At 44.6% G+C, this 16,305-nt stretch overlaps 2 protein-coding genes across 6 annotated transcripts in view; one reads left to right on the top strand and one right to left on the bottom strand.

The window, feature by feature from the left end:
- The window catches only part of RAMP1 (receptor activity modifying protein 1), a 26,357-nt gene extending 21,591 nt beyond the window's left edge, over positions 1-4,766 (top strand). For all 3 annotated transcript variants that reach the window (XM_027637122.1, XM_027637121.1, XM_027637120.1), the window contains exon 3: positions 3,747-4,766. In XM_027637122.1, coding sequence (XP_027492923.1) covers positions 3,747-4,002 — 256 coding nt within the window. In that variant the 3' untranslated portion in view covers positions 4,003-4,766. The remainder of the gene's footprint in view (positions 1-3,746) is intronic.
- An 848-nt stretch (positions 4,767-5,614) lies between these two features.
- UBE2F (ubiquitin conjugating enzyme E2 F (putative)) overlaps positions 5,615-16,305 on the bottom strand; it is a 66,142-nt gene continuing 55,451 nt past the window's right edge. For 2 of the 3 annotated variants that reach the window (XM_027637076.1, XM_027637077.1), the window contains one exon: positions 5,615-7,756. In XM_027637076.1, the coding sequence (XP_027492877.1) occupies positions 7,706-7,756 (51 nt within the window). In that variant the 3' untranslated portion in view covers positions 5,615-7,705. The remainder of the gene's footprint in view (positions 7,757-16,305) is intronic. The other variant, XR_003526609.1, reaches the window with a different exon arrangement.

The following is a 16,305-nucleotide window of genomic DNA, read 5'->3' as shown; positions in this document are numbered from 1 at the left end:
TTTTTTTTTTTTTTTTTTTTGAAGTCCCTTCTGTACTCTGGAAAAATCCCATCCGTGTTTTCCCCCATTCCGTTTTCCAGTGGAAATCCAGTCCGGGTTCCCCCCCCCAAAGCGGCCCCGGGACGCCCCGACAGAGGCACCGAGAGGTGTGAACCCCCCGAGGTGACACCAGAACAGTGTTTTATTTACTGTAACAAACACGGAGGATCGTGATACAATGAATTTCTTCCCAAACCCTTGTACCTCTGCCGGCACACAAGGAGTAAATGCAGTGCAGTACCGAGCATCGGGCACTGGTGTCCATCCCAGATGGGTGTGAAGCAGCCACGTTACTGTATCAGTTCCATACATTCAGCTGTGCTGCTGGGTTTATATTGTGGGCGTTTACTGTCAACTGGCTTAAAAAGAAATGCAGCTTTTCTTTTTAAATATATCAAACCTGACATTTTATTCACTTTTTGGGTTCACTTTTTGAACTCTGTATGTGGATGCTGTCAGAAGTTTGGCTAATGGAATGAAACGGAGTCAGGGTGTGGCTGGATCCAGTCTTAGCCCCAGACTTTGGCAGCAGTTTATAAGGATTATATATGTGGAAGTGAATGTGTGACTTTGTCTTGGCAAACCAAGTATATTTTATGAATAAATTAGTTATTTTATTAATAATGGTAACTATTAGACTAAAAGACCTTACTCAGAATTATTTACTACACAGTACAGATAATTATAACTATGAATACGGTTCCCTATTTACTGAAGCAATATTGAAGCAATGCTATTAAAGCAAGCAAAATAATTATTAAGTAGAGATTGATGTTACTCACCCATAGCAATGGCCGTGGGTAAATCCTGAACCGCCCTCACTCTCGCCCTCCTCCATCCATCCCTGGTAACTTTTGCAAATAGGGTACAGTTCAAGCTACTTTACCCTCACTTAGGCAGAGAATCCTGCTACAGCCTTCTCTCCAAAGAGAGTTTTAACTCTGTGACTGAGGGTTACAACTCTCTCTGGACACCAGGAATACCATGATCATCCTTGCAGCTCCTGGAGCTCAGCTCAGCTTTGCCTGGTATGGGAGGGGACCTCACTCTCCTCGGTTGGATTGTGGCAAGGGGAGGGAGGGCAGAGCTGGGCAGGAAAACAAGATATTTCACTGTCAGCCTGGGATGAATTCCCGGTGGGACGATGCTGGCATGGTGCTAACACAATAATGTGGCTCTGCTCGTGGGGAGAGAGAACCAGATGCTGATTTGGAGATGCAATGGGATAAATGTTTGCCATGGCTGTGGCAGGGAAGAGCACGCTCAGCCCCGGGCATCAACACTGCTGCTCTCCAGTGGGATCTTGATCCTGTCTGACAAGGCATTGCAAGCAGCCTGGATCCAGCTGGTCTGGTTTATCTGATCCCAGTGAATGGATCCCTTTGGGATCCCTCTATGGTGCTGGGGATGCCATCCCATCCGGAGCAGGGGGGCTTTAACTAAGCAAAAATGAAAGGGACAAAAGACATAGGGTACCATAAGGCACCCCATCGGGATGGGGGGGACTTCCTTCCACTCCAGGACAGGCACTTGTAGCCCCACAGCCCCCTCCCAGCGCTGCTCGTGGGGCTGGAGCTGCTCAGCTCTTCTCCTCAGCTCCATCCTCGCGTATGGAGCTGGCTGAGCACTGCAGTTCGGCTGCTGCTGAAGGGCAATTACAATTTGTCCTTTCATTGCTGGCACCATTTGGCTTTGGTTCCTTGAATGTCTTCACGTCTAATGATGGGAGCAGCTATTTATCTCCACGGAAGGAAGCAGGGTCAGAGCTGGGGAAGGGCTCAGCCAGCTGCTGTATGGCCCTTCAGCTTTAAAAATAGCTTTTATTTGCCTCTCTGTTAACACTGTCCCTCTGGTTCCTGAAGATGCTTCGGCTCCCGAGATCTCCTAAGGATGCTGATGAACGGGAAGTGGTAATTTTGCACATTGGGATGCTGAGCAGAATCTGCTTTTAGCAGCTGCAGGCACCCCATTAATTAAATCACCGGGCTCGGCAGGGGCTCCCAGTGGTGTTGCCATGTGCCTGTTGGCACAGCCTGCCCTGAAACTGGGCTGAGGAGCTGCACAGCAGCTGTGGAGACTGGCTGGGAAGCTGCTTATAAAATATTTCTTCCCCCAGGCGGGTTTTTAATTGGTGAGCTGGGGTTTGGTTTGCTTTGCTTCTCTCGGATTAGATGTGACTAATTGAGATGGGGGGAAAAAATTAAGTATTTTTATGCATAGCCAGTTTTAAAGCAGGGAGGGTTTGAAGGGCACTGTAATACCTGTCCTTCCGGAGGATGGCTGGATGGCCCAGCACAGGGACAGTGCCCCTGGCTCAAGGCTGCTCCTGGTTTTCCAAATGTTTAAAAGGAAAAAAAAAAAGGAAAAAATGGACTTGCTGGCCATAGAGGTGGGATGGGTTGTGGTCCTGCACAGCTTCAAAGCAGGCAGCTGGTTCCTATGCAATCTCTTAATTTTTAGGCAATTAAAAGGAGAATTTTAAGTAGACTAGATGTACTTACTTCTGTTCCCCTTTGGATGAATCCACACAAGCTGGAGGATCGTGCTCCAAAGGCCGGCAGCCAGACAAGCTGGCACGGGTTTCCTGAAGGTCTTTGCTTAAAATCTGGGTCCATTCTGTATTTTCTAATAGCACTGATTCAGCCATGAAATCCCGTAAAAATTACCACAAACCAAACAAAAACACCCCAAACCTGTTATTTCTGTAAATATTATTTCTGGTTTTATGTCCTTCTGTAAATGAAAACCACTTCTGCTTTTGGCTGTGGGTGAGCACTCAGAAGTGCCATCAAAGTAGCAAAACCTGACTGGAATGTAAAAAAAGCCCCCATATATCTTTATACCACCCTAGCTAAAAAAAAATCAAAACCCTCATATAGTTTTATACAGGTTATATAAATTAAAAAAAAAAACCTGCATATTTTTATAGGGTCAGATATATCTATCTAGCTACAACCTCGAAAAAATTGCTAAAAAATTTAATAAGTAACAACTCAAATACAATCTCAAATATCACACCTTTGTCATAGAAAGTGTATAATATGTTGCACAATATATATATGATATATTTTATATATCCTATATAAAAATATATATATTTATATTATATAAATGTATTTATATAATATAAATATATATAATATATTATATAGCTTTTATATGTTACATATTATAAATTAAATAGTATATACTTTTTATTACGTATTTTATATACAAATTATATAGTGTATATTATGTATTGCATAGATTTTATATTATACATTATATGTTATGTAAATAATGAAATATATTGTCTATATATGCAATTATTATAACCATACATTATTATATAACATATATATAGCGTATAATATATAATGTATAAGAGCATATATGTTATATACTATAAATAAAATATAATAACAAAATATAACTACGATATGAATATTAAATATTTATTATGCTATAACACAGTTATGTTATTGAATATGAATATTATTATTATAATATAATAATAATAATAATATAAACATTTATATAATAGACAATAGGTAATATATATAATATTATTATATGATGCACTATATACTATCTATAAATGATATATTTAATGTTACATACTATTATATATGATGTATACAATATTTTTGGCTGTGTGGGGGGAGGTGGTGTGCCTGTGTCCGGGTGTTGGTCCCCGGTGCCACCCGGTGCCCTTGCCTGTGTTGCAGCACGTACGGGGAGCTGACCAACTGCACGGTGCTGATCGCCGAGAGGCTCGACTGCTACTGGCCCAACCGGCAGGTGGACGAGTTCTTCGTGGCCGTGCACAGACAGTACTTCAGGAACTGCTCCCCGTCCGGGCGGGCGCTGCACGACCCCCCCAACGCCGTCCTGTGCCCCTTCATCCTGCTGCCCGTGCTCGTCACCCTGCTCATGACCGCGCTGGTGGTGTGGAGGAGCAAACGCAGCGAGGGCATCGTGTAGGGAAAGCCCCGCGGCCGGCCCAGGGGAGGGACGGGGGGATCTCCCCTGGAACGTGCCTGGTTTTTTGGGAAGACCCTGGCAGAGGAGCATCACGGAGGGTACCAAGCGCTGGAAGCAGAGACAGCATCGCCACTGCTCCTCTTCACCAGTACCCTCTGTGCCACACCCCCGGTGGTTTCCCAATGAATGCATCACTTAAGACAGGGTTGTTGGGCAAAATGGGATTCTGGGGGCCAGTGAGGCTGTCATGGACTGCCCAGGCAGCTGGGAGTCCTCCTGGGATACTGGGGAGCACCACTCACCCCAGGCATCAGCACTGCTCTGTTCTGCCTTTCCCAACTGCTTCCTCCCTGGCAACCCCCAGCATCGTGTGCCAAGAGAGAAGAATTTTTAAAGGGAAAAAAAAAAGTACAAGGAAAGGGGGTGTGGGGAGTTGAAATCCTACTGTTCCCGCAGTGCCGGCGCAGCATCGACGTGTAACCACGAGGTCGGCAGGTCTGGGCACAGAGAAACCTCCACGGCTTCCTCTTTTTGTCCCTTTTTTTTTTGTTCAGCACACTTGGAAAGGCATCTTTTCCCCCAGTCCCCAGCCCAAGGACAAGGCCTGCACAGGGTGGGTTCTGCCTGGATGACAGGCAGCAGTGGGTGACAGTTGGCTCTGGGAGCTGGTGGCACTGGTGGTGACTGTGGCAATGCCCAGGGGGGCTAATGAGGAATGGGAATAAGGTGCTTTTCCTATCTAAATAAATAAATACCTACATAAACCAGGTGCCTGTCTCTGGTGCAAGTCCTCAGCTCTCACCCCTTCTGTGAAGGCTGAAGTCAAAGGCTCCCCCTTAATGCCCAGAGACCTCCCCAAGTGTTGATCCCCACCCCGTGGGCACTGGATAGCACTGGGGGGCCCAGGGAGGGGGAGGGAAGGGCTGCCCCTGAGCCAGCAGGGTCCCTGGGGATCCCTAGAGGGGGGTTCCTGGGTGTGGGTGGGCAGGTCAGGGGTCCACCCCTTTGGCAGCATCCAGGAGTGGGGTCACATACCTTAGTGGGAGACTGGGCAGCACCTGGGATGGGATGGGACCCCCAACCCTACCACTGGTCTCCCCCAACCTCGACAGGTCTAGACCACTCCAGACCCCTTCAGTAACTTGCTGGCTCAGGGTTCCCTGGGGAGACCCAACTGCTATTTACCACTGGCTCTCACATTTCCCAAAAAGCCCTCCCAAATGGACAAGCCAGGCAGTGGGACACAAAGCCCTCTGCCTAACCCACCAAGCCTTCTAACCCAAACCAGTCTATGATTCTACCAATATACACAGAAATACATATAAATACACATATATTTATAAGTATATAACCCCCCCAGCTCCTTGTGTTCAGGAAAAATTAATTCAGTTTATTTTCCTGGATGGTGAGGTGGTGGGCTCTTGTAGGATGAGGATGAGGTGTAACGTTTTCCTGGCCTTATGCATCCTGGCTAGGCACAAACCAATGCTCAGGCCTTCCTGCTCAGGGAAAGGAGGACTCTTAACATCCCTTCAAAGAAAAGATTCTAAGTGTAGGACCACTAGAAAGACAGGCTGGAAGGCACGCTGCACAAAACACCTACTCTTATTTAAGTATTTAACAGTATCCAAACTTTATTATTCTGCTCATCTCCTCCAGGCAAGCAAAAACACAGGGAAGGAGTTAGACAGCAGGATTGTTCTGGAGGTGGGGATGGGCTTTGAGAGCTGCAGCTCTAGCTCTATTCTCTGGTACCCCAAACCTGCTGCCCACCCTGGCACAGCTTTCCTGGCTCCTGGAGCAGCACCCTGGAGTTGCTCTGCCCTGGTGCATCTGCAGCGGCTTCCCGGGACAAGTTGGGAGCCAGGCATGGATGACAGCCCAAGAAATGGGGAGTTTGACCCCTTTTCCTGAAAGATGGAAGGTGATAACACTACCAGGGTGCCACTACAGCAAGGATTACTCATCTTCATTACAGAAAACTGGTTCAGAGTTTTCAGCTCAAAAACAAGAGAATTCTTCTGATGTATTTCTGGATGTATTTCCCAACCTTTCTATTTTTGTGAGTGTTTTACTTCTTACCTTCCCTGACATTTCTGTTTGGGCAGCAAAGATCTCTCACTGCAGCTGCCTGTTTAAAATAATAGGCTGATCCATGTTTCACTGTGAACAGACACGGTGGCACTATTATTCTCAGGCGAAGCTCTCCTCCTGCAACCCAATCCCTGCATTTCATCTCCCTGCTTTCCCAGACCTCCAGTAACAGCTACAGGAGCCTGTGAAGCTGTAAGGGAAAAGGCACAGGGAAAACTTAAAACATGCAAAGTTGTACTGTGCTTACAGTTTGCACCCCAGCTCTGCCACCATCTCTCATGATGGATATTATTTTGATTTCTTTCAGCGTCTGCAGAGGAACAGCAGGAAAGAATGAACGGGGGTAAAAACCCCAACAGTCGATGCCCAAGTGTCACACACACACCTGCTCTGTAGAAAACCACACAAACATTTATTTCTATGGTTTATAAAAGCTCGAATCAGTTCCATCACCTCCCTCTGCGTGATCCCAATCCCGGATGATGCCCAGGGAGCTCTGGCACACGGACTGAAGTGATTCCTGAGGTACATGCTACTCTCTCCTGCAGGCTCCCTGCTCACACACACTGTGTCTGCCACACAGCTCCTCACAGAAAAGGCAGTTACAGCATCAACATCCTTTCCAATCACTGAGAAAGCCAAGCGTGCAAGATGGGGTGTGGTGTATTATGGGTCCCAGCTCCATCATTTCCTTCCAGTGCAGGAATCTGGAGAACACAATTAGGTGTTCTCCAGGTAATGGTGCCTGAATTTACTGTTGTCAGATCAAACAGCATCTCATGCTTCCTCACCACATCCAGATCAGAAAGCCAAAGGCAGATTTCTTAAAAAAAAATCTCCCTTCCATTAAATTTTCACAGAAATATATAATATATATGTAATTTTTACTAATACTAAACATTTACTTAAGTTACCCATTAGCCTGTATTTCTTTTAACTACTTCACACAATGAATAGAAACAAAAAAAAAATACTGTAGCCCAAACAGGGGCTGAAATTAATAATGTAAAAATTCCAAACTGTGACAAAAACATACTTACATTAAATAGCATTGAGAATTTCAATACCAGAAGTAGAATCTCATTTTGCACTTGCATTCTGGCAAGCTCTAAGCCTCAGCTGAGTGACTCTTGGGAAAAGCTCGTATTGTTTCTGCTCATCGAAGGCAACAGTTTTGTGATTTGGTTCACAGGAGACCATTTATTGCCAACTCCAAGTGTTCCAAAAACACGTCACCTTTTCTGTTTGGGTTTGTTTTCCTTCCCCCCTCCAGACTAGGCAAGAGTTTAAAAAAAAAAGTGTAATTACAATTTCAATAGTGATTTCTTTAACTTCTCAAGCATATCTCATCAACAGGATATACAGTACAGTTCAGAAGAGTAAACATTTTTTAAAAGGAAGCAAACAACTTTTTCAACCAACAGACACAATTTCTTGCTGTATTTATGCTGAACTCTCCTTTGAACATGGACAGGTTATGAAGTTAGTTTTTCTTCTTCAGTACAACATGGACACAGGACTGGTACAATCCGGGCTGGTTTATTGTTGTTGTTGAAGTTAAGGACAACTCTAGTGTGGAAGCCATGGTCCTGCCGTCCTTCTCCCTTCATCATCTCGCGTAGCGCTTAATGTAATCTTCAACTTTATTCCGAAAGTCCTCCTAGAGGGAAGCAAAGGCACAGTTACTCCAAGCACAGCAGAGATGGATTCCTGTGGGACTGTGCACTGGTGGATTCCCACACTGGCACTGGTAGGGTGGAACTGCCATCAAGGGAAAGGCCCACTGCTCTCCCAGAGACCCACGTTCTGACAGTCCAGTCCTTGCAAACAGGTGTCCATGTTCTGACAGGGATCCTCTGGGGAATAAACTGGGCAAAGAGTTTCCCATGGAAACGGAGTCTGACTGTTCTATAACCTCTGTATCTAGGGAAAAACACACAGTTCTGGTACTTCATAAAGCACAGAGATGCCGAGCATGAGAAATTCTGGCAGGATGTTATCCCTGTCCAAACTGGGATGCCAGGCCGATGCCACATTCCTGGTATGTTATTCCGAGCCTGAACCTTGCCTTCTGTGCCTACAGCCCGGTATTAAGTATGTTCCACCCAAACACACTGAGGTGCCCGTGCTCCAGAGTCAAGTGGGGCTTTCACAGCAAAGTGCATTTTGCTTGATTTTCAGCTCCCTGTTTTGTGTGCTGCTAGAATATAAAGCAGGAAAACCTCGGAAATTTATGTACTCGCATCTGTTAAAAAAAAACAAAACTAAAAAACCAACATATGCAACAGATTTTGAACACTGTCCTGGTGTGCTGGAGCTGCCTGCTGAGCAGAGGCCATAGAAGCACTGAAATCCTGTGCCAAGGCTCTGCTTATACTAGAAAGGGCACAAAGTCCCATTGCCACAACCTGTGGAATCACAACAAGGCATGGTCCTGCTTCAGTGTCACTTCTCAGCTCCAGGTTTGCTGACATGTAAAACAACACTCTTTGAACACAAACTGTTCTGGTACAGATCACTCAGCAAAGATCTGCACATCACACCAGGACAAAGCAGTAATATGGCCTTTTTGCCTTAGCAAGCCTTGGAATGCATCTATACTTCCTTGGCTCCAACACTACACTTCAAACACCTACACATCAGGTCCCTTTATGGCAGTTTGGTTTTCTGCCACTGAGTTTTTCCACCAGTGAAAAGATAGTTTATCCTATGGTTAAAGTCCCAAATCACAGGATCAAAGAACTATGATCCACCAGAAAAGCTGTTCACAATTTCGACTGCCAGCTGATAAAGTGCATCACAGAGATTCCCATGAACTATATGCAAAGTGCTCTGAATCTCAAAGAAGTTTAAAATGCAGTTTAAGGTCAAAAATATTGTATCAAAAATATAAATGCACTTTAAGGGAAAAACACCCTCTGCTAAAGGCTCTTCTCAGGAGAGTTATGGATCTGAGCTTTGGCAGAAATAAATGCAGAGAGCAGAAGTGAGAAGAAATCACCTGGAGATGCCTGACACCTTGGCACCAGGAGCCCTAGGTGTGGTGAGCAGCCCTGCAAACACTGACTGCTGAGAGAAGCCAGGGCTGCAGAAATCCCTTTCCTCCTTAGGGACAGGCTGCCTGCTCTTCTTAGGGGAAAGGAGCACCTACTTTGGCACAATATGGCACCTACAAAAGGCAATATTCTGTGTAGTGACTTTTAAACTCTGCTGCAAGCACACATATTTCCACGCTTGTACAACTGTTAAGTGCGTTCAAAAACTAACACTACAGAGCTAATACCATCTTCATTTTAAATGAAATTTCTAATACCAGGCAATTTCAAGCTATAGATATAAGTTATGATAGTTGAGTATCACATTAAAGTGTCACAGATCTCTGACTGCCCCAGGCAAGAACCACCTCTATGTACCTCGAGTCTGTTAAAATACCACCCAAACAAAAAGAAAATTGACCTTTTGAATTTGTTTTCAGCTCTGATACATTGTGGACTACCTAGATACAAACTTACTCATCACAGCAAACAATGCAGGAACACTCATTTACTGGTTATTTGTGCCTGCCGTCAGCCTGGCCTGGGGCACTCACAACATTGGAGCATGTTGGTCACAACACTGCACCTGACAGATGAAACCTTTCGGACTCCTCAATGACTTATTGGCTTTAAGCTGCAAGAGGGTAGACTTAGGCTGGATATCAGGAAGAAATTCTTGCTCTGGCACAGGATGCCCAGAGAAGCCGTGGTTGCCCCATCCCTGGAAGTGTCCAAGGCCAGGTTGGATTGGGCTTGCAGCAACCTGGTCTAGTGGAACGTGTCCCTGGCCCTGGCAGGGGGTGGGACTGGCTGAGCTTTAAGATCCTTTCCAATCCAAACCATTCTGTGACTCTATTCATTACTGGGGTACAGAGTTAAATATCAGGGTGCCAGCCATAAAGGCAGTAAGATCCACCTTGACAATAACGCTGATTTTTTACAATAACCAAAACAGTGACCCCCTTCCTAGTAGTTTTTTCCTCATTTTAAAACCATCCAGGGTCTCTAACACTTGCAGTTACAATTCCCAGTGTTGTGGAAACTTAATTAATTAACTGAGGGCTTACTGTACGTTACTTCCTACTCTTGTGTCTCTCCAAGAGATGGGTCACTAAAAGAAATTAGGAACAAGAATAAGAAATACCACTGGACATGCAACAGGGCCAACTGCACCTTCCTCTGTGTGCAGTATGTGAGAGCAGTGCAGACAGCTCAGTACCTTCTGCTTTTTCATCTGTACCTTTATGAGGTTAGTAAACATGAAGAGGGGTTCTCAGCAGTGATTGAACAAATGCAAGACCTCGGTAAAGGAGGAAGGCTCCAGAAGTCCACACTGTCACTCAGGCAGCCTGGGATGAAGGATCTAGTGTTGGCAGGAATATATTAACACGGTACTCCCTGCATGTGAACCTGGCTGCTGAACAGAAGGTGCTCATCCCAGAGCTGACACTCCATCTTCACATGCCATATGGCTCAGCAGCTCCTGATTAATAGGGAGCACTTCTCTCTGTGCACATCTGTTTATGTGCAGCACTGAATAATCAAATGCAAAAAAATTAATCAAAGCAGCACATATCTTGCATTATAAAGAGGTGTGTACAAAATCCTGCTAGGAATGCTCAGGGAAAGAAAAAGGACTCATAACATCCCTTCAAGGGCAGATCCTAAGTGTAGGACCACTAGAAAGACAGGCTAGAAGGCAGGTTGCACAAAATATCTGCTCTTATTAAAAAAACAAAGCCTACCCCTTGAATGGAGCTTGTGTCCTTCTGTGGGAGACTCCAAGGAACTGTACCCAACCCCAGCTCTGCATTAGTGCCCTGGAGCCCAAGCATCCTTTGATGCCAAGACAGATGAGAAAAGCATAAAGTCCTGTGGTCTGGATGCTGAGAGGGAGAAGAGTCAGGAGGTTTGCTGCTGGAAATCTCTCCCATCAAAGCAGCTCTTGTCAGTGGCCATTTCTGCTCCTGCCAGACCCTGAGCAGTCAGCAGTCACTGACATGACCCTCACTGACCACGGCTGAGGGGGTGGTCGCTGTGCCCAGTGGGGCTCCTGCCACATCCCTCTGGACCTGGATCACATCCCACTGCTAGCCTGGCTGGAGGCACAGCTGCCTGCCTCTACACCAGGTAGTTTCCCATGCCATCAGAGCCATCAGGCCAAAGACTGATGAAGGGGAGAGGGCTGACTGTCCCTGTAGAACAGGAGCACTGATGGTGTAACACATGAAACTTCACCAGAAATGACTCAGCCAGTCATTAAACCCTGACAAAGACCATTGGTGAGTCCTGGAAACACCACATGGAGGAGCTTTTCAAAGGGAAAATCTAATTTTAAACTACCAGCATTTGCCCTTCATCAATCTCACTGTATTGTAAGGGTGGATAAAGCTGCCCTTGGGTTCTCTGGAGATGTGCTGAGGAGGAATGAGGCTTGGGTTTCTGTCTGGGAGCAACACCTGCCACACTGCCTTAGGGGTGGAGAGGTCTGTGCCTGAGCCAGACCTCCTCTGTGCAACACAGCCCTGGGATTTGGGGACAGAAATTAGACACTGGCCTCATGGGCAGGATGGGAAACAAATCCCTCAGAATGATGGCCACCCCAGGACAGCACAGAAACAGAACAGGACCTGTTCCAAACACAGAACAGGTCTGGTTTGGACCAGATCCAAAGCAGCTCTGCAGCACCCTGAGCTGTGAGAGGTGAGATGGAGAGCACAGCAGTACATCAGTACCCTGTGGGAAGTATTTGCTACGTGAGTAATGCTGGCCAAATCCTTGCTTCAGTTGATGAAAATCAGATGGGGACAATCAATCAAAGGGAAACTGAAAAAACATCAGTGGAGGAAGAATATGAAATATAAATCATGGCATATTTCTGAGCTGAGAACTGGCTACAGCAGAGACTGTAAAGCTAAAACATATCCCACAGAAATTGTCCTTTGTATTTCAACAAAAAGCTTTAGTAAATAACCTTTAAGCAAATACCAAATATATATATAATACACAGAACAAGGAGCAATGGTTTTAAACTGAGAGAGCAGGGTTAGATGAGGTATTAGGAAGAAATCCTTCCCTGTGAGGGTGGGGAGGCCCTGGCACAGGTTGCCCAGAGAAGCTGTGGCTGCCCCATCCCTGGAAGTGTCCCAGGCCAGGTAGGATGGGGTTTGGAGTAACCTGGTCTAGTGGAAGGTGTCCCTGCCCATGGCAGGGGGTTGGAATGAGATGGGCTTTAAGGTCCATCCCAACCCAAACCATTCTGTGATTCTACTGAAGAGCACTTGGGAGAGGATCTGTAGAGCCCCAGACCCCAGAAGAGAATTACATCCTACCATTTCTAAAAGCACATGGAAGCACACACTCAAGAATGAGTTACTGTTTCAAAAACTGGGCTTTGACCTGATTTGGCAGCTCTGAGAGAAAAGCCTTTATCTTTTCAACTGTTTATACTGCACTAAGTTATACTGATTAACTGCTAGTCTTTTATTTAAGCTTTTATTTCTAATCCAAAGAAGATCTGCTCAGTAATCCAAAACAAACACAATACTTCTGTGACAGCTACCAGAAAAGTCTGGAAAAGTTGTAATGGAAACTTTCTCTTGGGAATCTTTTTTATTTATTTAAAATAAATGTATATGTAAGAATTACCCAAAAATAGTAGTAATAATAATAAAAATAAAACAGAACAAAATCGAAGAAAAATCCCACAAACAAACCAACCAAAAAAACTCCTACACCAAACTAAAGCAGATTAAGCTCATTACTATCCTTAATATACCCACTACTGGTACTTCACACACTGCAGTATTTGGCAAAATTTTTTTGCAGTTTATTAGAGAGCAGAGTCTCTGCCCCTCTCTGTCTCTCTGAAGGCTGAAGCCCACACTGGCCAGTCCCTCTATACCACATGTCCCTCAGCTGTGACTACAACCACCCAGACACTGTGACAAACTCTCTGATCCACCTTCACATCCTTTAGATCTACAATCCTGTGAAATTCAAATGGAAACAGAAAAAGATCATAAAAATAATCAATTGCTGCTGCCCTTCCCTCTTTCGTGTTAAAGAAAACAATAATGATTAAAAAACCACTACTTTAACAGAATACCATTGGAATCCAACATTTCTCACCAAGGTTAAATTCCAAACAACTTCTGCCAGGACCTTGTATTTTCCTCAAACTTTTTAGGAAAGAGGTCTTCTGAGCACAACTAAAACAACATTACTCAGCTCAGCCAAAGCTTAAGGAGGAAGATATAATAACCAGTTAGATTTACCCATTAGCCCTATAAATTATATTTAAATCCACCTTTTCTTTCTTTTCCACTTTGCAGGAAATCAGTATTCACACCCATCAGCTCCCACACGTTCCCTCCCATTTAAAAAGGAGCTGAATAAAACTTTTGAGTAATACAAAAATCTCAAGTGTGAGGTGTTTTTTCAATTCATATTCCTGCCTTGCTCTCATTTCCCTGTCATTGTTTTATTTAGTTCAGTTCTCTACATGATCTGAAGACTTTTCCAAGCTCTGTAATTAAATTTTAGTTCTATGAAGAACGAGAAGAGTGGGGGGTGAAAAACTTATACTGAGGTCTCTCCCACAAGCTCCTGTGCTTAGCAGGTGCAATCAAAGCTACATCAATTTTCATGGCCTGTGATCTCTACTTCAGATTTTAAAATTGTTTCTAGACATCAAGCAATTATTGTTTTGCAAAATGGTGAGAAAATGCTTCAGTAGATTTCTTAGCAGCTAAGTTCTAAAAGGAAAAAATGGTGACTTTTTACTCCAAGGGGTAAAAAACCAACAACCAAATACCAATCACACCACTGCAGCTATTTGGAAAAGAGTAGCATTGTGGGGAAGAAGAGAAACACTAAGTTTTGGATCTTTTTTCTGAAAAGCATCTTTACACAGAGGTAGGTTACGGAATTGATGTGGAAAGCAGTGACCTGCCTGCCAGGACACAGGGAAGCTGAAGATGTGCTGCAAAGACAGAGTAAAGCATTAACATGCTGAACATGGAGCAGCAGGGCTGTTTGAGATTTCACATCTCCTGTAGGAACCACTTCCATCATGCCTCCACAAACTTCCAGTTGTCTCCCAGTGGAGCAAAGGTAAAGGAAGAAAAGCACTCTCTGAAGTTACTGGAAGGGGAAAGGGAGGCAGAGTGTGAATGCTGCTGTGGTAGCCAGGGATAACGACATCTAAATCCTGTTTGTGCAAAGGCGAGGGAATTGAGCCAGATGAGGAGGGTAAAGCAGTTTCCCAAAGAAAAATTGCTCCCTGGATCAAATCTGACGTAGGTCCTGACTCCTGCCAAATCCACCCTTTGGCTTTTGGAGCAGCTTGGCTGGAAGCAGATGGTGGAGACTTTGCGAGTCGTCTGGTCCTACGGCCGTGGTGCCAAATGGCTTGGGATTTGCCAGGACTGACTGATTCCTTGTTACCATTTCTGATTTTGCCCATGTTGCTGAAAACAAAGAAAACCACCCTGGAGTTAAGCCAGGGGGCACAGAGACTGCTTGGTCACGCAGTGCCCGATGTCAGGAACTGGTCTCCTCCAAGGCTCCCAAGGCTAGTGCCAGGCACACTGGCCACCTTGTCAGTTGGAAAGGGTTACAGAAAAGCCCTTCAAGAAAATTACCTGAATTATCCCAATTACACTGATGTTAACCTTCTCTGAGCGGCAAAGGCACTCCCACACAGGAGGACGTCACTCATTCCCAAGAGACGTTATGTCCTTGGGATCTGAGATCTTAATGGATAAATTACAAGCACAGAGGAAATAGGAGCTGCCTGGGTCTGGCCAGAGGGTTTTTGCAAGTCACACTCTACTCAAGGCAAATGATGTTCAAACAAACCTGACCAGGCAGGTGAGGCACAGGGGGAACTCAGCTCCAAGAGTTCAGACTCCTTGTTGGCATTCAGCAACTCTCCCATATGTTCCTGTTCAAGAGTCATGAATGTTTCTAAAGGATGCAAAGCAAAAGCTTTCCTTTTAAGCCACTTAGTTGCCTAAAGCACCTAAAACAAAAGCTTTAAAACATCCGCATTTCTCCCACATTTCTACCATTACCTCAGCAAATCAAACCATCTGCAAAAGCTTAATCAACTTTGCTGAACCTGAGAGAGGTTCCATCCACAATCAAAGTGTTATGGAAGATGGGTAATGGTTTCTATGAATACTTGTAGCATTAGAAAAATAATGTTTTTCGTATTTACATCTGTTAGCACAATTAGCAGCTGTGCTATTGCTCATTTGCACACACTGCTTAATGTACTTTTTGCTCCCTGGGAAGAGGCATCAAAGGCTGTAACAAGGACACGGAACATAAAATGAGGAGGCAATCCAAGAAAAACCCCAGTGCGGTTCTGTAAATGTAGGAATATTGCAGAAAAACAAATATGTATTCTACTGTGGCTGCCTCAGTTTCAGTGAGAACAACAAACACCAAACAGGGTGGTTGGGGGTGCAGAGGAAGTGAAGGATTTACTGCGATAAATATGGAGATAAATAAATGTAATGACTCACAGGGAGAATTGTTATGAAAAGATGTTTTTGGACTGGGATGGAACTGTTGTTCTTAATAAGACATTAAGCTGCAATCAGAGAGTAATAAAAACCCCACAACAAATATTAAATAGCTTCCAAAAAACCCACATCAAGCCTTCTGAAAGCCTTTTGGGACTAAATTCTTTTCCAGTGTGGTAAAAGCTTGGAAAGCTGAGGTTTGCCTCTAAGGCAGCAGATCAAGTTCTTCCCTTGAGAAGCTCCTTCTGCTTGAAACCCTGTTGGTGTGTGGAGCAGCCGATCTCTGAGTGTCAGGAAAGCCAGGCTGCAAGTTCAGTTACCAGTACTTTGGGATTCATTACAAATGTGGGGGGAAAAAAGCTTCCTTACACCAGAGTTGCCAGGCTTGCCTGACATAACATGAAGATATACTTGAGATCCTCAGATATAGATTGTGGGTGCATTTAATTAGAACAATCCTTCAACATCTCGTAACCCCTATAAAAGAAAGCAGGAAATAGATATCTGATTCAGTAGCCAGGAATAAATGTGAGTTATTTTACCTTAAGAAGGTTAAGAACACTTTCATCACATCACCGTTTTGTACTGTTAGAAATAAAAAGCAGTGTTGTTGAAAATGTTTGGAAGCAGCTATTTCCCAC

This window comes from Corapipo altera, unplaced genomic scaffold (genome assembly GCF_003945725.1).
Source record: "Corapipo altera isolate COAL_440 unplaced genomic scaffold, ASM394572v1 45, whole genome shotgun sequence".
NCBI classification, from domain to species: Eukaryota; Metazoa; Chordata; class Aves; order Passeriformes; family Pipridae; genus Corapipo; species Corapipo altera.
This window is presented reverse-complemented; position numbering and strand designations above follow the sequence as displayed.